General features: G+C 38.7%; 2 protein-coding genes across 5 annotated transcripts in view; one reads left to right on the top strand and one right to left on the bottom strand.

The window, feature by feature from the left end:
* The window catches only part of LOC144316684 (uncharacterized), a 507527-nt gene extending 482829 nt beyond the window's left edge, over nucleotides 1–24698 (bottom strand). Inside the window, exons 1-4 of the mRNA XM_077902597.1 lie at nucleotides 24653–24698; nucleotides 23957–24490; nucleotides 23619–23846; nucleotides 3403–3505 (exon numbers count right to left, since the gene is read on the bottom strand). Of these exons, the coding sequence (XP_077758723.1) occupies nucleotides 3403–3505; nucleotides 23619–23846; nucleotides 23957–24490; nucleotides 24653–24698 (911 nt within the window). The remainder of the gene's footprint in view (nucleotides 1–3402; nucleotides 3506–23618; nucleotides 23847–23956; nucleotides 24491–24652) is intronic.
* The window catches only part of MMS22L (MMS22 like, DNA repair protein), a 129181-nt gene continuing 128468 nt past the window's right edge, over nucleotides 23987–24699 (top strand). For 3 of the 4 annotated variants that reach the window (XR_013382982.1, XM_077903004.1, XM_077903006.1), the window contains exon 1: nucleotides 23987–24136. The gene's annotated coding sequence lies outside the window, so the exon portion shown is untranslated. Of the gene's footprint in view, nucleotides 24137–24173; nucleotides 24335–24699 lie in introns of those variants that run through there. The other variant, XM_077903005.1, reaches the window with a different exon arrangement.

Here is a 24699-nt window from a genome sequence, read left to right on the forward strand (position 1 = left end):
CAGACTGTGATTGAAACTAAAGGAAGTGAAACCACAGATAAGAAGGCATGACTAGAATTCTAGAACTCACAAAAGGGAGACCTCTTCAAATAGCAACATTGCCTTACCTAGAAACTTGTTAGAAAATCATCTTAAGCCCCATCCCAGACCTACTGAATCAGAATCTGATTTTAACCAGAGCTCCAGGTGATTTAAAAGCCACATCAAAGTAAAGCACCCAAGCCTGGTTCCAGATGATGCCAATGCTGCTGTAGCCCATACTATGAGAAGCAAGAGTCTTGACCTACAAGTGAGTAGGTAAAAGAAATTCAAACATTACCACCATAAGAATGTGAGGGCAGAAATATCAATTATTTTATCTCAACACTTATCACAGGACCTTGAGAACTGACAATATTGTCTATTAGTCAAAACCTCATGACTTGGAGCTGGTTCTATTCTAACACTGTTACTAGCTGTGTTGTATTGTCAAAATATTTAATTTCTCTGTGCTTCAGTCTATCATCTAGAATATGGACACAATAGCCTCATAAAGAATGAGGCAAAGGTAGCATATTATTTTTGATAGCATTATAAGTGTTTAATAGATGATTAAAGAAAAATTAACAGATAATCAATTATTGATTGGTTGATACATTGACTGATTTTTTGTGAGAAAAAGCTCCAAAATTCTAGTGGTGTAAATTATCTTATTCTGACTCATAATCTAATGAAAAGAATGGCTGAAATCTTGATGACTGGCAGACATTCCAAGCATAAGACTTCTTAGAGAATTAATATCTGTCTCCTAAGTGATGGGTGAAATAAATGTCCAAAATAAGATGTTTGCCAACCTTTTTGGAGTGATGACACCAAACTGATGTTTATGGGAATCTCAAAGTTCTCTTGCTCTCCCCCAAATACCTAAGAAGGACATTTTTTTTTCATGGCATATTCTCATTAAATTAAATTAAAATTGATTTACTTGGCAATATTTTGACATTTTTGCATTATAGAGTGTTGCAAATCTGGATAAAAATCTCTTCCATAATAAACAATACAGCCTTAAAGATACACATTCTGTTTTATGTTAATCCCTAAAATAGCTTCCTTATTTTTATCTAGTGCTCTTAAGTTTTCAAAAAACTTTCACTCCTCCTACCTTCCTTCTTCCCATAATAATATTACAGTTGTGTTTTTCTAAATCTAAGAAAAGTTTGTTATTTCGTTTGACAGATAAGAAAATGGAAAATAATATTAAGTGCTCAAAGTGACATTGCTGGTTTGTGGCCGAAATAAGACTAGAACTCAAGTTTCCTAATTCCCAACCATTTCTTTGAGCTACGACCAGCACCACTGCCACCACCTGATTGCCACATATTATTCTGGATCCAAGTCAAAACCAGGTCACCTGCTCAGTAACTGAATTCCTCCCCTAACCAAGTGCCCTTTCCAAAAAAAGCATGTTGGACGTATCACAAAGGCAACAGCTTCCTAAACATATATGAAAAACTTTTTTATTTTGTTAAAATAACTTTTCAATTCTAAAAGTTAGAAGTCAAATTTGGAGGTGTGACTTATTTCTTTAAATTTGGAATTTTTCACAAATTATGATGGAATGTAATTTCTTTTTTGTCACTAGTTCATTCCTTCTGTAAACAGTACATTTGCGTATTTGTTTCTCAACTTTCTTTAAAAAATATTCTAAGCTATAAAAGGCAGGGTTTTTTTCATTTTGTAAAAGGCAGTATTGAAAAGTATTACTGTGCATTTCAATTTAAATATCAATTTTTATTAAGGATCTTAACACTTTGGTTTTGGAAATGACTACAAATCTTAGACCAACAAATGGCAAAGTAGTGAGATCTTATTAATAAATATTAATATTTAAATCCTCAAAAATTCCCATATAGTCAACTAGACAGCATGTTTAAAAAAAATCACTGTAAATATTCCAATTTATCATTAAACTTTAGAATTAATTCTATGAAATGTTTTCCCAAAGTCAGTATACATTTTCAAAGTATTGCTAGTGGTTCTGGGTATTCTCTAAGATTATATAATTCACGATGGAACAATCCTAGAATCATTAAAGAAAAACTGACAACTCTAAACCGACAAGTGTAAGAAATTCCAAAGTTGCACTGACAATTCAGATCTACTTCCTTTCATGTCCAGATTCACTTAATATCTCATTTGATTTTCAAACCTTCCCTCAGAAGCAACTGGAACAAAACCACAAGCAAGTTCAATCTCCATTTGGGCATGTAACCCTTTTACAAACACAATTACAGCCAAACACCATTGTAACCTGATTTGCATTTGCACTAACTAAGTTACAAAGCACATTGAGAATGCCTGCTATGCATACTACAGACTTATTAGGAGGATATATTGCAGGGCTTCTGTGAACACTAATTAAAAAGGTTTTATCTTTCCCCTCTGGTCCACTGAAATTGTTCAAATGCCTTGCCTGCTACAACTTTGTTCAAAAACAGTTTTCAAACATGTGATCAGAGCTCGGCAACTATTTCAGGTGGCATGATTATGTTTCCACAGTGGACAAGGCCGGAGAGACAAAGTTTCAGTCTAAACTTTGAGCTTCCTTTCCTTTGTTATTTTGTGTTGCAACCTTAGCATTATCCAACTGTGGACTTTTATCTGTGAATATCTAAATCCTGTCTTGTGGAAAACTAATTACTGAACCACTGAGAGCTTCATAATGTCCTGCATTTAAGTCCTGAGCATCATACATAATGCATAGGCAGCAGTCTCTGCACTCTGATTACAGAACACTGTCATTAAGTGAGCAAATTAAAGATGTGAATAATTCACTGGCTGAGCTTATTGTCAGTGCTGCATTGTGAAATTAGAATTTCTAATAAGTACTGCAATTTTTTTAACCCAATTAACACAGAGAACATCTTGAGACTGATTAGTACAATAAAAATTATTACCTTATTCTTTTGCTTCACAACAGCCAAATTAAATACTGTACTTAATTATGCAGCATTCATTCCTTCTCTGCTAAAAAAAAAACCCTATCATTTTAATAAGAGTTCTAATATTTGTATGTGAGCTAAAAATACAGCACATGCATCTGTAGCTCACTGTCTTTTTGCAAAGTTTTTTTTAAGAGTCTAAACATCAGTATTATCACCAGTGGTGGATTATGATGACACTAGTCTATTCTTAAACCAAATATTTTACCTAAAAAACAAACAGCACACACAGAATTGACAAAGTAACTAACCTCCCCAAATTGAGTTGAATATATTATACCTCTGCTTTTTCTTGGCTCTTTAGATGCAGATTAACACAGATTTGCCCCCACTATACTGTTTGTGATTGAGGCTGAAACATATATTTAAGAAAATTAATTGTTTAGGAAAAAAATCAAGTATCTGTAACAGTGGGTCTTACCTCAGATGCTCATTTAGCACACAGTGATCTGTCTCACTCCTGCCAGGCAAGTGGGAAAGTCCAGTTTGTGCTCGGCATGATGATCCTACGCAGAGAGTGTCTGCTGCCATGTTAAATAAAGAAAATGATCATTTAAACCGGGGCTTTTGTCTCCCAATATCTCCTCCTGCTGCCCCTTTCGAATCAAAGCCCAGAGAGGCAGGCACATCTGGCGGCAGTCCCTGCCCCTGACCGCAGCTGCCTCTGGAGAGCTCCCCCCTTTCCTTTCCAGCTCCTCTGCATCCCCTTCCTGGGCAACTTCAGCCCCCTAAAATGGGGGAAAGAAGCGATGACATTGCAGGCAGAATGTGAGATTGTTTGCTCAGCCTCTGCAGCCACCTCCTTCCTGTCTAGATATTTTACAGAAAGGGAATGAGAAAGGGGAAACAGCGAAGGTGCTCTGAAAATCAGTCAGACACAATGCAATAGGGAGATGGAGAGGAGGGAAAGGAGAATGAGAGAGCGAGAGTGTGTGTGTAAGGGGGGTGGTTGTCAGTGCAGACAGATCTGCATATGGAAATCAGGGTTATCCTGGGTACAGTTTTATTTAACTATGATCTACTGTTTTTTTAATTAGACCAGAATTTTAGCAAAGGAAAGGAAGAAAGACAGTCTTGAAACCAGAAAGAGCAACTTCTAATTCAATAGACTTAAAATTTCATAGCATCTGCAAATAGCAGATCCAGAAGTTGTAGGAAAGAGAAAGGAACAAAAACCACCAAGGCATTCCCCCCCCCTTTTTTGTTTGATAAACAAGAAGACCTCCTACCTCTAAAGAAAGAAAAAAAAGAAAGAAAGAAAGAAAGAAAGAAAGAAAGAAAGAAAGAAAGAAAGAAAAGAAATTGACAATGTGAAGAATTTGAAAGGAAAGCAAAAAGAAAAAAATTACCTTTCATGGTCTGTGTGAAATTTGTCCTTAAATAATAGAAGAATCATATGGGACAAAGGAATTATCAAAAGTAGAGAACTGGCATCATTTGTGGAAACCAGTAGCAATACATTCTGCATTTTGTGAGGCAGGTTTTTTTCTTTTCTTAGACAACACCTTTCACAACTCTAACCCAAGGCAAAATGCTACTGGCTATAATCAGTCTACTCCTTTTGGGGTGTGGAGGGTAAAACAATGCAGCAGAGTGACCAAACACTACAAGAGGTTAGCTGCTGTGCCCAGTACTGAGCCCTCCACCAGAGATGCTGGTAGGATAGCAATTTGACCAGAAGGAAGCAAGAGTTAATTCTATAATCCATCAGTGGGGAATTTTGTGGAATCACTAATGTTTACCTACTCATCAAACAGTTATCAAACACCTATAACATGGCAAGCATTGGAGATAAAACACTGCATAGGTCCTGCTCTCAAAAACCCAGAATTGAATTGGGAAAAATAAATTTAAAATGAGATGGCACTGCAGTTTTATAAACAAAGGAGTGGTAGACATAGTCTTGATTTGAACAGTGTGAGCAGATGTCAATAACCTCAGAGCTCTCCATCCACTGAGCTGACTGGGTCCCTCAAGACCAGCTCAAGCACTCTAAACAAGTTACTTTTTCTCTTTGAACTTTACTTTCTTCACCTGTAAAATACCTGCTTTTTAAATTTAAGATTATATAATAAAAATAAAACATTATGTTTTGTCTGGCTCATGATAATTGCTCAAAAAATAGAAAATCAATTCTCAGTTCAGCTGGCACCTCGTCTGTGAATCTTTCCTCAACATCCGCAAAGAGGCTCAGAGGCTTCTTCTGCAATGCTCCTGCTGTTCTCCATTATATTATATCATCATAATTTTCAGCAGGTCTGTTGCTATACCAGTGGATCTCAACCAGGGGCCATTTTGCCCTCTAGGGGACATTTGACAAGGTCTAGAGACATTACTAATTTTCACAACTGGAGGAGGAAAGTTGCTATTGGCTTCTAATAGACAGAGAGTCCAGGGATGCTGTTAATCTAGAATATACCAGATAGCTTCCCACAACAAAGAATTATCAGAAGTCAATAGTGTAGCAATGAGCACAACTAAGGAACCAGGGGTCCTTAGACAAAAGGCTGATTCTAGTTCCAGGGCAGGAAATATACAGGGTGAGCCTAGGATAGCTTGTGATGCTAGAAAGAAGTGTTCAAAAAGCAAAAACGCATCGATGGAGGTATGTTACAGGGATGTAGGAACCATTTGAAAGAACTCCCAATTAACTAAAGTTGGAATTGTTTGAGCAACAAATACATAAAGTTGTTAGGGTTATAACCCAAAGTATAATATAAATATGAGTGCAAACTGATATAAAAATTATTGAAAAATAAATAAATGGAGAAGAGACAAATATTCCTTGAAGAAGAATTCCAAATAATTTATGTAGATAATCCTTCTTGAACGATATGGAGCATAACTCTTCACTCAAGTGCGGGCTGCTTATAATAACTTCCATAGTACAGGACTCAGGGGCTTAGCGTGGAGAAACTAGACCTAACACTACCTCAGCCAGGTGATTAAGATTAACATCAACAATGATAAGTCACATTGATCATGTATGTGCCCAATCCTAGTCTAATTATTATTTTTAAAACATCAAATTCCAATAGAGGGACATTCTACAAAACACCTGACCAAGACTCCTCAAAACTGTCAAGGGTATCAAAAATAGTATAAGTCTGAGAAACTGCCACACCAAGAGTAGCCTAAGGAGATATAAACATTAAATGTAATGTGGTGTAACCCTGAATGGGATCCTTGAACAAAAAATGGACTTTAAGTAAAAACTAAAAAAAATTTCAATAGAGTATGAACTTTAATTAATAATATATTGATGGGGCAGCCCCAGTGGCGCAGCGGTTTAGCGCCGCCTGCAGCCCAGGGCGTGATCCTGGAGACCCGGGATCGAGTCCCACATCGGGCTCCCTGCATGGAGCCTGCTTCTCCCTCTGCCTGTGTCTCTGCCTCTCTCTCTCTAGCTGTGTCTCTATGAATAAATAAAATAAAATATTTAAAAAAATAATAATAATAATATATTGATGAATAGGTTTATTAATTATAACAAATGTGCCATCTTGATGTAAGATGTTAATATTAGGGGGAACTGGATGCAGGGTATATGGGGACTCCCTGTGCTATCTTTGTAATGTTTCTATAAATCCAAGACTATTCTAAAAAATAAAATGTAGTTACTTTTAAAAGAATCAATAATGCCAAAGTTAAAAAAAAAAAAAAACCTTCCTCTGTGCTATATTATAAGCTTCTTAAAGGAAGGGACTCTGTGGTTTTGTGGTTTATGTTTATAGGCTTATGGTGGTAGCTCACCCTCAAAAATGACCACCAACGAACCATGCCTTTAGAAATCATACTCTTGTGTATTCCTCTCCTCTCCACTTCAATCTGGGCTGGCCCTATGGCTTGTTTTTGATTAACAGAGTACAACAGAACAACAGAAGTGATGACTCCTGAGGCTAGGTCTTAATAAGCCTTATATTTTCCACCCAGCTCTCTTGCAATTCTTATTCTGGGACAGGCAGCCATTGGTAAGAAGTCTGAATACAATATCTCCACACAATTAAAAAGACAGAGCTACAAAATGAGGAAACTGAGAGACAGTGACACAGAGAGGGAAGAGAAGAGAGACATCTGGCCAGCCCCAAGCTGCTCCATCCACTCCATTTGAGTTACCCAAACATGAGAGTGAAGAAATTTCATTTGTCATCTAGATCATTCAAGCCTACAGATAACTGTAGCGCCAGCCTCAAATAGTCTGAACAGAATGGGGGAACTAAGCTAGAACTACTCAAATGAGCCAAATTTATCCACAAAATCATAGTAAGCCATAGTAAATCACTGGTTTAAGACATTAGATATAGGGGTGACTTGTTATAGAGCAATAGATCAGTGACTTTTATTTAGTAGGCATTCTAGAAAAATGAGAAAGGAATATCTGTAGTGTAGAAAAACTAATAGTGGAATTTCTTTCAACATTTTAGATCATTTCCATTAAAAACAAAATCTGCCAGTTGGTAAATTCAATAACATAATGGGTTTTGTACTCAGGTATAATAAAGCAAAAGAAGAAATATGGTTAATATATAACACAGTAAGGCCAAGCTGGGGTGGAAAGAGGAAAGGGCAAAGATGAAAAGAAAATGATTAATTATTGCTTATTTCTTTTGGATGTATATTTTTTAAATAGGCATTTTCTACTTTATTTTTTTAATATTTCATTTCTTTATTCATGAGAGACACAGAGAGAGGCAAAGATATAGGCAGAAGGAGAAGCAGGCTGCCTACAGGGAGCCTGATGTGGGATTCAATCCCAGGACCCTGAGTTCACGACCTGAGCCAAAAGCAGATGCTCAACCACTGAGCCACCCAGGTGCCCCTACATTTTCTACTTTAATATGTTCACAATGATTTTAAAATTTATTGAGTGTCAGGCACCTTTACATGCAGTATTAGCTTCACAAAATTATATGAGGTGAATACTACTTTAACCCCAATTTGATAGATGATAAAATAGTGTCTTAGAGTGGCTAAGTTACTTGCCCAGTCACCCACTAGTATATATGATCAGGATTTAGACTTTGGCTAACCGACTCCAAAGCTCATTCTCTTAGCACAGTCTAGTAGAAAAGATAAACATAAAATAATCACGCAAACAAATATATGTAAATACGAACTGTCTTAAGTTCCACAAAGCAAAGTAAAGAATGCTATAGTAACAAAACAGATAACTGATCCAGTCTGGGAGTTTGCAAAGGCTGTTAAGGGTTGAGGTTCAGGGGGTCACTTGGTTAGCAGGGCCGGTGCTGGATAAATAAGTTGCCCCTGAACCAGAAAAAGACAGAAATGAAAACAGGTGTATGATTAGCTGTTGGTCAAGTGGTTTTCTAAGGACTCTGGTTTACAAGGCCCCCCACAGATGACTTCTTTGGGAGTCACCAGTTTGGCAATGATGCAGTGTCATAGCCTGGAGGAGTGAGTCGGGAAGCACCAGAAGAGAAGGGAAAGAGAACTTAGTTATGCTCCCTTTATTTAAAAAAGAAAAAAATCCTCAAAAATTGTCCAGGCTTGTGATCTCCATTTCCCTTCTTCCATCCCTCTTAACCTGTTCCTTTCATTCCTCTGAAAATGCTGTTAGTCACCAATAACCCTCATGTTGCCAAATCTACTGACCCATTCTCAATCTTTATTTTTTCAAGCTATCAGCAGTATTTGATAGAGCTGACCATCCTCCTTGAAACACTTTCTACATTTGGCTTCCCAACTACCACTCTACTGGCTTTTCTCCTACTCCACTCACTACTCTACTGCTCTGTATTCTTTACCAGAGCCTCCTTTCATCCCTGAGCTCAATATGATGAAATGCTACAGTGTTTAGCCTTTGGACTTATACTCCCATCTATAATCTTTCCTTAAATGATCTCATCTAGTATCATGGCTCTTAATACCATCAATATGCTGATAACTCTTAAATGTATATCCCTACTTCTATTTGATTTCCTGAACCGAAGACCATTATATCCAGCTGCCTGCTAAATATATTCATTTAGGTAGGTATGTGAGTAGATTCTGGAGCTAAGCTCCCTAGATTCAGATCCTAACTTTGCCTTGCAGTAATTGGGCAAGGGAGCTATAACTTCTCTGTGCATCAGTTTCCTCAATTACAAAATGGGCATAATATTATTAATCTCACAGAGAGGTGAATGAACTAATATATTTGAAGTATGTCTTATTAAAGTGCTTAGTATCTTCCAAGTAGCATATTCATAGGCATCTCAAAACAGAATTCATATTCTTTGTGACTCTTCATCTTAGTGGCATCTCCATTACCCAGCTGTTAATCCAAAAACTTACTCAAGCAAAAATGAACCTCTTTTCTCACACAACTCACAACTATTCCTTCAGTTAATGCTGTCAGCCCCACCTTCAAGAACATCTTGACTATATCTTAGACTTAAGTCTAAGCTACTTATATTCTCTCACCTAGAGAATTTCAAGAGCCTACTATCAGTCTCCCCTCTTCCAAACTTGCCTCATATAATTTATTCTCCCCACTGCAGTTGAAGCGATTTAATAAGACTTGGGTTGTTTTAGTCCCGGGCTCAAAACTCTACAATGGTTTTCCATAACAGAGTAAGTCAGAGTCCTTATAGACAACAAGATTTGGCCCTCCCCATTGTATGCCCCCTCCTTGGCTCATCATTTACCACATGTTCACTTTCTTGCTTCTTATGGGAAATCTTGTTATTGCTCAAACATGCCAAACATACTACCCAGAGACCAACTTGGTTTGCTCCCTCCCTTCATTCACTCAGATCTTGGCTTACATGTCACTTTTATCAGTGAGGGTTTGTGGGGGGGGAGGTCTTCCTATATAAAATAGCGTATCTTCCCAGGCATTCTCTAACTTCTGACTCTGCTTTATGCTTTTAATAGCACTCACTTATATTTTGTGTTTGTCTGTCATTGCTGGCCCCACCCTCCACTAGAATTTAAGCTCCATGTGGATGGGCCTCACATCATTCACTGCTCTATCTCCAGCACTTATGATACTTAATATTCAGTAGTATTCAAAAACTATTTGTTGAAAAATGAATATAAGTAATTATTTCTAAGCAGGCTATTAATTCCAGAATTCTTAGAAGTTCTTTTTTCCTAACCAGTCCACATGCCCCCATCCCTACCCATTCTTACTATAGTGTTTCTTCTATGCTATGACCCCATGCATGTTAGCATACTGTATTATGCCTTCCTAGAGCTGTTTCATATATGTACATTCTCAACCATCTCTTTTCAAAATGATAAGCAAATCTTTTTGAAATGACTGAATAACAGTTTTCCTGTGATGTTGTTGGTTTTCTATGTAGGGAGAGAAATCTAATGTCTTAGTTAAGATAGTTTAAGGAAAATGGGATAATTATCACAATAACACATCATCTCATCCATCAATAAAAGGGTAAGAATATTTATACATCACAAAATGTATCTGAACTAAAAAAATCAAAAGCCTTTAGAGAATAACTCAGCTCTTCTCTCAGTTTATTTTTGTGTTTGTTCTCAGTCTCATTTTCATTACATTTAATTATTTTCCTCCTCTCTGGTCACCTGAATTCTTCTATGCTCTTTTTTCCCCTATGCTATCTCACTTTGTCTACTTATGTCTACATGTGGTGGAAGGTGGTTGTGCCATAGTTCCTGAATCAAAATCAGCTGAGATCAAGTGCACAGGGCAGAAGAAGCTAGCCCTTTTCAGTCCCCAATACACATCCTCAGGAGAGAGAATTCTTTAGCTGACCAGGGAGTCAGGATCTTTTCCCACACACGGGGCTGCCAAGGACCGGGCCTTAAAGTAAGAAGGTTATGATGAGGTGGGTAGACAACCACCAAAGGGTTCTACTGCAGTTAGTAATTAGATGTGAGGGCAGCTCCGGTGGCTCTGCGGTGTAGCGCCGCCTTCAGCCCAGGGTGTGATCCTGGAGACCTGGGAGGGAGTCCCATGACAGGCTCCCTGCATGGAGCCTGCTTCTCCCTCTGCCTGTGTCTCTGCCTCTCTCTCTCTCTGTGTGTGTATTCTCATGAATAAATAAATAAAATCTTTAAAAAAAAAAAAAAGAAATTAGATGTAAATAATAAGAAATCTGTGAAGTCTAATCTAATATCAACTAGAAATCTTAGGGTCAGGAAGATTCTTCTTTCCTTAGTTTGGCTTAGCCATTTCTAAAAAAATACAAAATGCATAGAGTGAAAAAACAACAAAGTGCCGCCCTTCTCATCTTCCAAATTTTAACTCGTAACTGTTTCAGTGTGCAGTCTCTGTGTAACCCTGCACAACCTTTACAACTTTTGCTGTAATACGTGAGTTCATATGCATGTGAAGCTGTAAATTAAAATACATTTTAAACAAAAAATAACAGGATGGTGGCATTATCTCTATTTAATAAATGAAGAGAGAATTTAACAACTTCTTTCCTATGATGGCAGCAATTGTCTCCCTGATTGGTCTCTGCATCCTCTTATCAAATGTGAAAATTATGTTTGATAGTTTCACCTATGGTCCACTGCTGGCCAGAAAAGAGTAAGTCCACTAGAGCACATCTTACTCACCAACTGCAATTTTTGTTTTCTGGACAAAAACAAAAAGAAAATACCTCAGGATTCTGCAACTTAAAGAATACCAGGTATATGGGAGAGTAAAGTCAAAATCTAAAGATCAATACAGTGGTGACAAGATTACTGTTCTTTTTTTTTTTTCCCCAGCTTTGACCCAAAGGTGGACAGAATCAGCAAACTCCATCATGAGCATGCACAGCAAAAGTGCAATACAAACCCATCTTTCTTGCAAAAGACCAGAAAAAGAGGATCCTTCTCAGGCCTTCCCCAAGTCCAGCCATAATGACAGAGCTGTATTGTTATGGTGGATGTAGGGTGAGCCCCTAAAACTTTGAGCAAAGCTTCACACCTTAGAATAGAAAAAGGAATAAAAATACCTTTGTTGTGCAAAGAATGTGTGTATGGGGCGGGGGGGGGGGGGGGTCTCTCTCCTTTTTAAAGATTCTTCTCTTTCCTTCCATTGCTTTTTCCAGAGGGGGCTTATCACATGGAAACCTCTCAAACTATGGCAGTTCAAGAGGACCTCAACTGAAAGAACTCCGTATTTTTACCCAGAAGAACCAGGAAAAAAAGTCCCTTGGAGCCAGAGAATGTAGGGGAAATCTGGTGAGGGCAGAGCTGGGGGAAAGCACTTATTTCTGTGTATGATTCAATACAAGTCATACACATGTGAATCATAACCAAAGAAGTGAATCAAAGGTTTTGCAAATTGAACATGTATATAACCAACTGCCCAAGCTTCAAACTAACTCAAGTGGCATATGCAAAGGGTAGACCCAAACAGCAGAACGGATGCTTTGAAAACTGAAAAGATATTCATCCACAAAAATTAACAGTTTGAACCTAACTAGACTATTGCTTCCTAAAACCCGCAAGCCTCTCCCCAAAACAAAACATTATTTGAAGTATTCTAATAGAATTCCAGTCTCATAAAAATGAAATTGTAGAGGATATAATCAAAACTACTGAACATGAAAAGAATCAGCAAATCTGACCAAATTTCAAGGGAAAATATAACCAACAGAGGTCAATCCTGCAATGACCACATATAAGTAAAATTATCAGACAAGACATTAAAGGGGCTATCACAGCTACACCTAGTATATGTTTTAGGTTCAGTTTCTGACCACTACAATAAAGTGAATATTGCAATAAAGTGAGTCAGATGAATTTTTTGGCTTCCTAATGCATATCAAAGTTATGTTTACACTAAACTTATTCTATTAAGTGTGCAATAGCATCATGTCTTTAAAAAACAATATATACACTTTAATTTAAAAAACTTTATTGCTAAACAATGCTAACCACCATCTGAGCTTTTTAAGTAAATTGTAATCTTGCTGGTGGAAAATCTTGTCTTGATGTTGATGGCTGATCAGACTGGTGGTTGCTGAAGGTCGGGGTGGCTCTGACAATTTCTTAAAATAGACAACAATGTAGTTTTCTTTTTTTTTTTTTTTGTAGTTTTCTTTATTGATTAACTCTTTCACAAATGATTTCTCTGTAGCACGCGATGCTGTTTGATAGCATTTTACCCACAGGAAGAACTTTTTATCAAAATCAGTGTCAATCCTCTCAAACCCTGCTAATGCTTATTCAGCTAAGTTTGTGTAATACTCTAAAGTCTTTATTGTCATTTCAACAACTTTCACAGCATCTTCATGAGGAGTAGATTCATCTCAAGAAACTGCTCTCTTTGTTCATCCATCAGAAGGAACTCCTTACCCATTCAAGTTTTACCATAAGATTGCAGCAAATTAGTACCATCTTCAGGCTCCACTACTAATTCCAGTTCTTTGCTGTTGCTACCACATCTGCAGTGACTTTCTCCACTGGAGTCTTAAATCCCTCCAATTCAATCATGAGGATTGGAATCAACTTCTTTCAAGCTCCTGTTATTACTGATATTTTGATCTCTTCCCATGAATTATGAATGTTCTTAATGGCTTCTAGAATGGTGAAGGTTTTCCATTTACTTTACAAAGATGTATCAGAGGAATCACAATCTATGGCAGCTAGAGCCTTACAAAATGTATTTCTTAAATAATAAAAATTGAAAGCCAAAATTACTACTTGATCCACAGGTTGCAGAGTAGATGTTGTGTTAAAAGGCATAAAAGCAGCCTTAATCTCACTATACATCTCTATCACAGCTCTTGAGTGACCAGGTGCATTGTCCGTGACCAGTAATATTTTGAAAGGAATCTTTTTCTGAGTATTAGGTCTCAACAGTAGACTTAAAAGACTCAGTAAACCATATTTGAAATAGATGTGCTTCATTCAGGCTTTGTTTTTCCATTATAGAGCACAAGTAGAATAGATTTTGCATAATTCTTAAGGATTTTCAGAATGGCAAATGAACACTGGATTCAACTTAAAGTCACCAGCTGCATTAGCCCCTAACAGGATAGTCAGCCTGTCCTTTGAAGCTTTGAAGCCTTGAAACCAAGCATTGATTTAATCTCCTAGCTATCAAAGTCCTAGATGGCATTTTCTTCCAACAGAAGGCTGTTTCATCTACATTGAAAATCTATTGTTTAGTATTGCCATCTTCATTAATTATCTTAATTAGATCTTCTGGATAACTTACTGCAGCTTCTACATCAGCTTGTACTTTGTACTTTATAGAAGTGGTACGTTTTGTTTTATATATATATATAAATTTGTATGTTTTTTTATTGGAGTTAGATACGCCAACATGTAACACCCAGTGCTCATCTCTTCAAGTGCCCTCCTCAGTGCCTGTTACCCAGTCACTCCATTCCCCCGCCCACCTTCCCTTCCATTACCCCTTGTTCATTTCCCAGAGTTAGGAGTCTCTCATGTTTTGTCATCCTCTCTAAATTTTCCCACTCATTTTCTCTCCTTTCCCTATTTTTTATATTCCCCATATGAGTGAAACCATATAATGATTGTCCTTCTGACTTACTTCATTCAGCATAATACACTCCAGTTCCATCCATGTTGAAGCAAATGGTGGGAAGTTGTTGTTTCTAATGGCTGAGTAATATTCCATTGCATATATATATTCACACACACCACATTAGAAGCTGTACTTTGTACTTTGTTGTTGTACTTTGGACTTTGATGTTATAGAGATGGCTTCTTAAACTTCATGAAGCAAAGCAATCTCTGCTAGCTTCAAATTTTTCTTCTACAGCATCTTCACCTCTCTTAGTCCTCATAGAATTGGAGAGAATTGGAGATAATTGGGGCCTTGTTCTGGATTAGGCTTTGGTTTAAGGAAATGTTGTAGCTGGTTTGATCTTCTAAATAGACCACCAGTTCTGGCTCTCCCCGTTCCCAAATCTGTGCCTTAGAAAATCCATAAGATTCAGCTTCTGAAAATCATGAAAGTAAGAGTAGAGATTAATATGCAAGAAGTTTACTAAGGAGTTCTCTTGGGAACAATCACCTGTGGAAGGAAGGGGGGAAAAAGGAGTACAGGGCAGAGGGAGATGTTGAGCTGCAATGTAATTTCCATGAGGCTTCAGCCAACTGATGGGAGCTCAGAAGATGAGATAACCCTTCACAGTTATCCCAACTTAAGTCAGGAGGAGGGAAGACTGGGCATTTATACCTTCATGCCATTGCCATTGGATATCAGATGCACCGATTTCGGTAAGCTGGCTCTCTTTACTCAAAGCAATTCTGAAAAGAGCTGATAGCCCAGAGCTGACAGCAGCACTTCAGCAGTTAGGGGAAAAGAAATCTTTTATCCTGGAAGGAGTATCTGGGTGACACACCAGAGTATCCTATACCCTGACTCTTAAAGTACTTTTCTGCTCTGGCACTCTTTGAGTCTTAGAATGGTGGCATCTTAAGGATTAGCCAGAAAACATTGCAAAGTAAAAAAATTAAAGAGTCTTCATCACTCACTTCCTGAAAAAAAAAAAAAAAAAGAAACAGAAAATTAAAGAAGATACTGGGTGGGGGTAGCAAGTGTGTTGCAGGGACATATTAAAACACTTTTACTTATAATTTCTGGTTTTCAGGGATCCCTGGGTGGCGCAGCGGTTTAGCGCCTGCCTTTGGCCCAGGGCGCGATCCTGGAGACCCGGGATCGAATCCCACGTCGAGCTCCTGGTGCATGGAGCCTGCTTCTCCCTCTGCCTGTGTCTCTGCCTCTCTCTCTCTCTCTGTGTGACTATCATAAATAAATAAAAAATTAAAAAAAAAATTTCTGGTTTTCAGAGGGAAAAATCTTTGAGCTCCAAGGAAATTGATGCCTTTAAGTAAACATTATATAACAAACCTATTAATATCATTCAAGGGTTGGCAGGTTTTTTTTCAATAAAGGGCCAAGTAGCAAATAGTTTAGGCTTTGTGGACCATACACTCTTAGTTGCAACTCTGAAGCTGTAGGGAAAAAGTAACCACAGACAATATGTTAACTAATGGGTATCTCTGAGTTTCAATAAAACTTAGAAAACCTGATGGCAGGCCAGATGTGGCCCATGGACTATAGCAAACTATAGTTTGCTGATATAACTAGTGTAACTGAATGACATGACATTTAACTCATTCTCTTTCTAGACACCATAAAATTCCATGCAAACCCTAGAATAAATGCATGACTTTCACATGAAAGGGGATTAAACTGTTTTCTTGTTAAGCCACTTCTATGCTGAAATTTTGTCACTTGTAGCTGAACCCAACCCAAATTATTATAGAAATTTACTTTAGATCAAGTGATCATAGAAGGCTTCAATGAGAGGGAAATGTTTTAGGCTCTATAATTTAGCACTATGAGAAAATAAAACCAATGGGTATTTGCCAGGACAACTGCTAGTTGTCCCTCATATTCATATCAACCTGTCCCCTAATTTTAGTTAGAATAGATTGTCCTTCCCAGCTTGTCTAGCTTGTTAGCAAGATGTGACACGGCTAAACTAAGAACAAGGAAGTACCAAAGTGGGTCAGAAACTAGGTGAAATGCCTAGGCACATCTGAGGGTGGACATTATGGTTTCCAAAATATGGCCTGTGATGCTATGTGTAAACATATGTAGTATGAGCAACTTCTAGAATTCAGCTTAGGGGCTTACATGCCCTTTTCCCTTTTTTTCTTTCCAGACAGCTAGAATATACATGTGCTGGCCACAGCAAAAGCAGCCTTCATGAACTAAGAGGTGAACTTGCAATAGAGGCCACACATCATAGAGACACAAGATTTAAAGCTCTGGAGATCCTGCTACCATGCGACACCACCAGGTCTAGACTGATTCTATGACTCTCATGTGAGAGGGAAAGATTATTTTTCTTATTAAGCCATAGTTATTCTGAGTTTTATATCATTTGCAGCTTTACCCAACTCAAGCTATTACAGAAATTTACAACAGAAATCTTAGCTAAAATCTCAAGGATAAAAAGGAGCCAGGCCTAGAAAAGGCAAGAGAAAAAAAAAAAGTTATGGCATAAGGCAGAGTTTGCACAAACATTTTGAGGCAGGAAAGAATGTGTGAGAACTGAAAGGGCAGTGTGGTTAATTTGCAAAAGAAATAGAGAGTGGTACAAGATAAGACTGTGGACATAAGGGGTCAAAACAGAAACATGAGGAGTTTAGATTTCACTCTAACTATAGATGGAGGCCACTTAAGGATTTTAAGCAAGGAAGAGTTTTGATCCAATTTGTAACTCCTCTTGGCAACTGCAGATGACTGCTCCCTAACACCCAATTTCCAGTGACCTTCCAGTCTCTTCCTCTTGATGTCACCTGAGTCCTCCAGGAGGTCCTCTTGGATAAGCTTCCTCTTAAGACTCCTCAGGTCTGGCTACCTCCCTCAGGACCCAAACACTGTTTACCCACCCCAGTGGCAATATAGCACACTCTCTCTATGGCACTCTCTCCTTGCCCTAACACCACAAGCCACTCCAGCCAACCTTTTGCCTTTAGATTTGTCAGCACAGAGACTGGGATCCCCTGCTTCAAATGCCAGGGGATACATATGAATCTTTGAAAGTGGTTCTCAGCAGTTCCTTCCCTTGCCTTGGTAAAAGTACAGGCTTCCACATGTAGTCTCTAAAGAAACCCCCACTCGTGAAACTCTAACTGCTAGTGAATTTTTTTTTTTAAACAAAGACTAAAATTAAATGATCAGCTAATGCTGACAAAAACAAATTTGGGCCATCTTCTTTGTAATAATGATCTAGCGTCTCAGAATATGGCATACCTTACAATAATTTTTCTCATATTGTTGCCTCAGCTGAAACTCCAAGGCTAAGAAAGTGCAATTATAACATCTTTCAAAAAGATTTCCCCCCAAAAGATAAGATTGTTAATAGCTGAACACCTGATACAATATTTTATTCATTTAGTCAGAAGTACTTTTAAGGACTTACTTAGTATATGCAAGTACTATCCTAAACACTAAGAACATAATAATGGACAAATTTCAAGTGAATAATCTAGTAAGGAGACAGATATGGCCACAATTATTCTGTTACAGTATGTAATATATATATATATATATATATGTATTATGTATATTATATACATTACATATATAGTGTGTGTGTATAAGATATGTGTTGGGGTGCCTGGGTGGCTCAGTCAGTTAAGCATTTGCCTTTGCCTCAGATCATGATTCCAGTGTCCTGAAATCAAGCCTCGCATCAGACTCTCTGCTTGGCAAGGAGTCCACTTCTCCCTCCCCCTGCTCTTATGCTTTCACTTGCTTTCTCTTTTTCTCCCTCTCAAATAAATAAAATCTAAAAAAAAAAAAAAAATTACGTTATATGACATGAAAATCTATTCCACAAATGTTTAGGAAATAATAGTAGAGCACCCATACAATCTTCAGTAATCAGACTGGAATACTGCCAATTAGAGAAACTTACCCAAGCCTTGGTGTTCAGAGTTTTTATTGGAGCTCCATTATATTATATAGGCATGATCAAATCATTACCCATGTGGTTGATCTCAGTATCCAGGTTGACTGATATTGCATGACCCCAAACCCCACCCTAAATCACGCTGTTGGTCTTTTGGATGAGGCCAGGTCCACCCTAAACCCATACTGTCAGATTATCCAGGATGACCCAAGGTCCCCAGGCAAAAAGACACTCTCATCACACAAAACATTCCAAAGCTTATTTAGAGATGCTTTCCATAAACCAAGGGCAAAGGACAAATCCCTGTCTAGACAAGGTTAAATTCTACGTAATCGTAATCGGTTAGGCTTTGTCATTTCAAGATGCAACTGGGGAAAAATCCATTGCCCAAGCTCACTCACACTGGTTATCAGGATTCATTTCCTTGTGAACTATTAGACTGAGGGCCACAGTTCCTCACTGGCTGTTGGCCAGAACGTGCCCTCAGTTTTTGACATATAGTCTTCCCAAACATGGCAGTTTACTTCCTCAAAGTAAACAAGTTGAGAAAGCAAGAGGGAAAAAGTGACATTGAGAGAGAGTGTGAGCAAAACAGAACTCACAGTCTTTTGTAACCTAATCATAGAAGTGATATGCCATCAATTTTTGCCTTATTCTTTTCATTATTAGCAAGTCATTAGGTTTAGTCCACACTTAAGTGTAAATGATTACACAAAGGCATGAATACAGGCAGCACAGATTCTTGGGGGCCATGTTAGAAACTGCCTACCTTGGTGAGCTTCAAGAAAAAGGGCAAGGGAGAGGGAGAGATTGAAGGTAAAAAGAAGAGGGATAATTGATGAATCAAGCTTCAGGAGGCAAAAGGAAATAAAATGAGAGCATATACAGGAGGCGATGATAGTAAATGTACAGAAAAATGAATGAGGATCAATAATGAAATTTCCTTGGGTCCAGATGTTTAAGTCCCTATAGGGTATACTACATTGTTAATGACCCAATGCACACAACACCTGCAGGAGAATTCCTTTTATGATACAGAAAAGTTGCTCCTTCTCAAGTAACTAAATCTTCCCATCACTGCTGAAGTAGTCATTTAAATCATGATATCTATGTTCCAAGTAGCACTTGGAACATTAGTTCATTATCTCTTGCACATAATTAGTGTAATAAAATACTGTGAGTTGCTAGAAAGTCAACTGAAGGTGGGTTGTATACACACTGGCAATAGATAGTTCATAGAGAAAACCTAATATTTTCATAACTGAGTTAGCTCTCTTAGTGTATCCTCAATGATGGCCAATTGTATACTAAGATCATTAGAGCTGTGTTATAATATTGGTCAGATTTTACCAAAATGCTAAAACCAATTCCAGACTTATAAGTAGTAACTATAAAGGCAATGTGACTGTCGGTTTCATTTAAGGTATGAGGAAATGGTCTTAAACTTTAAATAAGATTTCAATTAAAATGGTGGTAACACTTCTGAAATTAACCTTTGGGATATATTAGATTCAGTTGAATTTATAAAGTTTCCCTATTAAAAACATGACATTGAATCTGATAACATAGTAGTTATCGAATAGAAGATTTATAAATACATTTAAAAGGAAACAGTAAGTCAGAATGGGTTCATTAATACAACATTCAAATTCTATCATATGTCCTCCCCTTCTTAATATTGTTGGGAGAAAATCACAAAACTAAGCTAACTAAACTCTTAATTTTTCATCATAAATCTCAAATAGTCACTCAACACCCCCAGACATTCCTACTGCACTTTCCTAGTAAATACACTTTTTTACGTACTAATATGATGAGGACACATCTTTTCTCTCCCCAAATCTCTAACAACCGCTCTCTCCCCCTACTTCCAGTTGATATGCCACAGAAAAAATAGATTAAATAGCTTTTTTTTTTTTTTTTTAGAGTTTTAAGGATTTCTCTACATAAATATGTCATCTAAGAATGATAGCCGTCTTGACTCCTTTTCTATCTCTTTCATTCTCATGCTTTATTGGATTGGTTACCTCCAGCACAATGTTGAATAGAAGTACAGAAAGTAGACATCATTGCCTTATTCCCAGTCTTCTGGAAAAAGCATTCATTTTCATGATTTCAGTAGTAGGTTTGCCATCGTTGCCATTTACCAGGTTAAGGAAATTTTCTTTCATTCCTGATTTGCCAAGTTTTTATCATAAATAAATATTAAATTTTTCAGTGATTTTTTTTTCTGAGGATTGAGGTGATGTTGATAGAATGAACCACTCCAATTTTGTTTAGAAATTTGAACCAACCCTGCATTCTCAAGATGAACTTGATTTTCTTAGTATATGTCATTCTTTTTTTATATATATTGCCGGATTTTATTTGGAAAAATTTCTGTCTTTATGTGAATGATACTGGGTTATAATTTTCTTTGTGAAGCTTGCATATAATTTTGGCCACATTATATGAGTTTTGAAGTATTTCATCTTTTTCTATCTTTTGGAAGATTTAGTAGAGAATTGATATTATTCTTTCCTTAAATGTTTGGGAGAATTCAACAGTAAAGCCACCTGGTCCTGGAATTTTAAGAACTGTGTGTACGTGTGTGGTGTGTGTGTGTGTGTGTGTGTGTGTGTGAGAGAGAGAGAGAGAGAGAGAGAGAGAGAGAGGAGTTTTTAAAATAAAGATTAAAATTACTCGGATAGAAATAGAACCATTTGAGTTTTCTTTATCTTCTTTAGAGCTTTAGCAGTGGGTATCTATCAAAGAATTTGTTCATTTCATCTGTTTCCTGGCATAAAAATGTTAATATCCTCATAATGTCTATAGAGTCTGTAGTGATGACATATCTTAATTCCTGATATTGGTAATTTATATTTTCTCTCTTTTTTTTTGCTTGATCAGGCTGGCTAAAGAGTGTATCAATTATACTGCTCTTTTCAAAGAACCAACATTTTCTTTCTCCTTCCTTCCTTCCTTCCATCCTTCCTTCTTTAAAGTAGGTTCCACATCTAGCATGGAGCCCAAGATGGGGCCAAAACTCATGATCCCAAGTTCAAGACCTGAGCTGAGATCAAAAGTTGGATACCAATCCACTGAGCCACCCAGATCCCCTTCAAAGAGCCATCTTCTGATTGCATTTATTTCCTCTATTCTTCTGTTTCATTCCATTTATTTTTCCACTTTATTATTTCCTTCATTTTGCTTGACTTGGTTTTGTTTTGCTTGGGTTTTTTTCTAGTTTCCTAAGATAGAAATTTAAATCATTGAACTTTTTTATCTAAGGTAAGCTTTTAAAATTATGAATTCTAATGTGCTTTCATTTTCATTTAATTCAAAATATTTTCTCATTTTCCTAGTGATTCTCTGATCCATGGGCTAATTAGAAGTGTTACTTAATATTCAAATATGTAGAGATTTCTTTCAGATATCTGTTATTGGTTTCTAGTTTAATTTCATTGTGGTGGACAACAACATACTTTGTACAATTTCAGTCCTTTAAAGTTGATAAAATTTGATTTCTGGCAAAGAATACAGTCTACCTTAGTGTTCCATATGCACTTGTAAAGAGTGTATTTTGCTATTGTCAGGTTGAGTCACCTATAAATATACCAATTAGGTCAAGTTTGTTAGTAGTGCTGTTCAAGTCTATACTAATTTTCTCTCTATTGGTTCCACCAACTACGAGAGAGAAGTGTTGAAGTCTGTAACTAATTATTATTTCTCCTATAATTAATAATATTTGTCCCTTTATGTATATTAAAGCTCTGTTATACATTTAGTATTATTATGTCTCCTTATAAAATTTACCCTTTTCTGTCAGAATCACTCTCTACCCTTCTTCAGCCGGGGCTGTATCCTAGGAGCCTGAAATTTATAGATTACATCTTTGCTCTCTGTTCTTAGGTTGGTTTTAGTCAATGAAAACCACCAGTTGGACACTGAAGTGTGGAGGGAAAATGGTTTGCATACTTAATCCTTCCAGGTGGTCTCTGCTGGGTTGTGGGTTGGCAGTAGATACTTTCCTCTATGAAGGTACCATAGGTGGTTATCAGGTAGGTGGCTGTCTCCTGTAGCGGTAAGTCTCCTTGGCCTCTGGTAATCCGTCTTTCTCCAAACCTCTTAGGCCTACGTGTGATAATGACTCTCTGATTAGTTCTGCATGTTTTATGATTACTCTCTGTTTTCTAGTAACCCTGTCCATATCTTTATACATGACCCTTTTTCATTAAGCATCTTTAATTACCTCTCTTCAGGATGCTGTTAACTTGCCAGGGATTCTTACTGAAATGCATTACAGTATTAGCTTACATGATTTACAGGGAATTTGGTTCTTCCCATTCCACTGACTGGTTCAACCAAGTTGAGCACTCAACAGGCCCTTGAAAAAAAGGAAAAAGGGGTCTATCTGAATGTTTTGATTAGAGGCAGAAATAATGACTCTCTGCCAGCCCAGGTCTCCTAAACAGTGCCAGGGTCCTATATTCTCTTATCTACACACTATTTCCTACGGATTGTTGTAGATGAGGCTATGCGTCATGTTAGAACTCCACATGGAGCCTAAAAAGAGCTGCAGTGGTGGCTAGGAAGGCATCAAATCTCAGGGCACATCATCTGAACACAATGGACATAGCGCCCATCACAGGAGCCCTACGTTGTAGTCAGGGATCATATTGTGTTTTTCTTCCCACCTCACCCCATTTCTTAGAAAATGGGCAGTATTTGGTTTGAAAGGAGGAATTATGACAGGTTCTGTGTATAGGCATTAAACACAGGACGAACTCTTCTGGAGGGATGGGCAATGCCGAGTACACACAATTAATTACAGGAGATTCGAATGAGCAGTTGGTAACGTTTCTCCTGAATCTGAAGTCCGTGACACGCTTAAATGTGTTATCTCCGATTTGGATCAGAAAATCTCCTGAGTAGATCTTTTTTTTTTTTTTTTTTCCTGAGTAGATCTTAAAGAAAACCTTTTTTAAAAGATAAAAATGCTGCACACGATGGGGCAGCCCGGGTGGCTCAGCGGTTTAGCGCCCGCCTTCAGGCCAGGGCGTGACCCCGGGGTCCTGGGATCGAGTCCCACGTCGGGCTCCCTGCATGGAGCCTGCCTCTCTCTCTCTCTGGGTCTCTCATGAATGAATACATACGTGAATGAATAAATAAAATCTTAAAAAAAATATGTTGCACATGAGCTATACCTCAGATGTACTGTAAATAAGAGGAGCGACGGTTTCATACCAAAAGCAAGGGGGACTATTTGACTTACTCAGCGCTCCTCTACACTGGCTTCTCCTCCTCTCTGCCCATGCCTCGTCCACAGAGCGTGAACAATAGGCATCCTCGATCCTAACAAAAGAGTTGCCGGCACCAGCGCGGCCACGAGAGGCGACGGCGCGGCTCTGGGTGTTAACGAGACACCCACTTCGAGCTCGCTGGAGCAAAACTCTTTTCTCGGGGTCCAGCCCACGGGAAATCCAGCGGTCGCCAGGCCATGCTCACCTCAGCCTCCAGTTTCGCTTCCCCGGGAGGCCCCGCCTTCCAGCCGAACTGACCAATTAGAGCTCCTCACACAGAGGGGAGGAAAGAAAAAAAAAAAAAAAGCGCCTCTCGCGAGAACCTGCGGAGTGCCGGCGGTTCCCGCGGAGACCTCGCGAGCGGAGCCCCGGGGGCGGGCTGCGCCGTGGCCCCGCCCCTCGGGAGCGCGGGCGCGCGGTGGCGGGAATTTCGCCCGTGCCTGACGGAGAGCTGGCCGACGCCGGGGTTGGAGTCTCAGAGGGGGTGTAGGTACGCGGTGCACCAAGCGGGGGGGCTCCGGGGTGCGCGGGACACCGGCCCCCTTGGGCCTGCAGAGTGGGGACCTGGCGGGACTGGCCTCCCCGCCCGGAGGACTGAAGATTGCTGCGGGGCCGTCCCTGAGCCCCACCCCGGGCTGTGCGCCGGGGCGTTTCCGCCGCGCTGCTCTAGGGAAGGAAACGGGCTTCGGTACGTTTCGGTAACGTTGCGGGTGGAGGCGGGTCGGGACCCGGGGCCGCGTGGGTCCTGCCCACTTTGCTTTCCTCTTGGCGCCGTCCGGGCTGCGGGATCCGACCTGGATGTGGCGGATGTGAAGTTCCTGCCACAGCCAGTCGGGGGTGCCTTCTGCCTAAGTTCTGTCGGCCTTAGTATCAGGGTGTGGGGTGGGGAGAGTCGTTGAGCAGTTGGCTTCTCGGGCTTTTTTTTTTTTTTTTTTTTTTTTTGGGCTGGGATGACTTTTTGAGAACTTCTAAGTCTCTTGGCCCGCCCCGCCTCCTGGAATCTAACCACAGTGTCTTTGGAGTCTTGGATGATAATCACGAATCCCACACATT

The sequence above is a fragment of the Canis aureus genome, chromosome 7, assembly GCF_053574225.1.
Source record: "Canis aureus isolate CA01 chromosome 7, VMU_Caureus_v.1.0, whole genome shotgun sequence".
Taxonomy (NCBI): domain Eukaryota; kingdom Metazoa; phylum Chordata; class Mammalia; order Carnivora; family Canidae; genus Canis; species Canis aureus.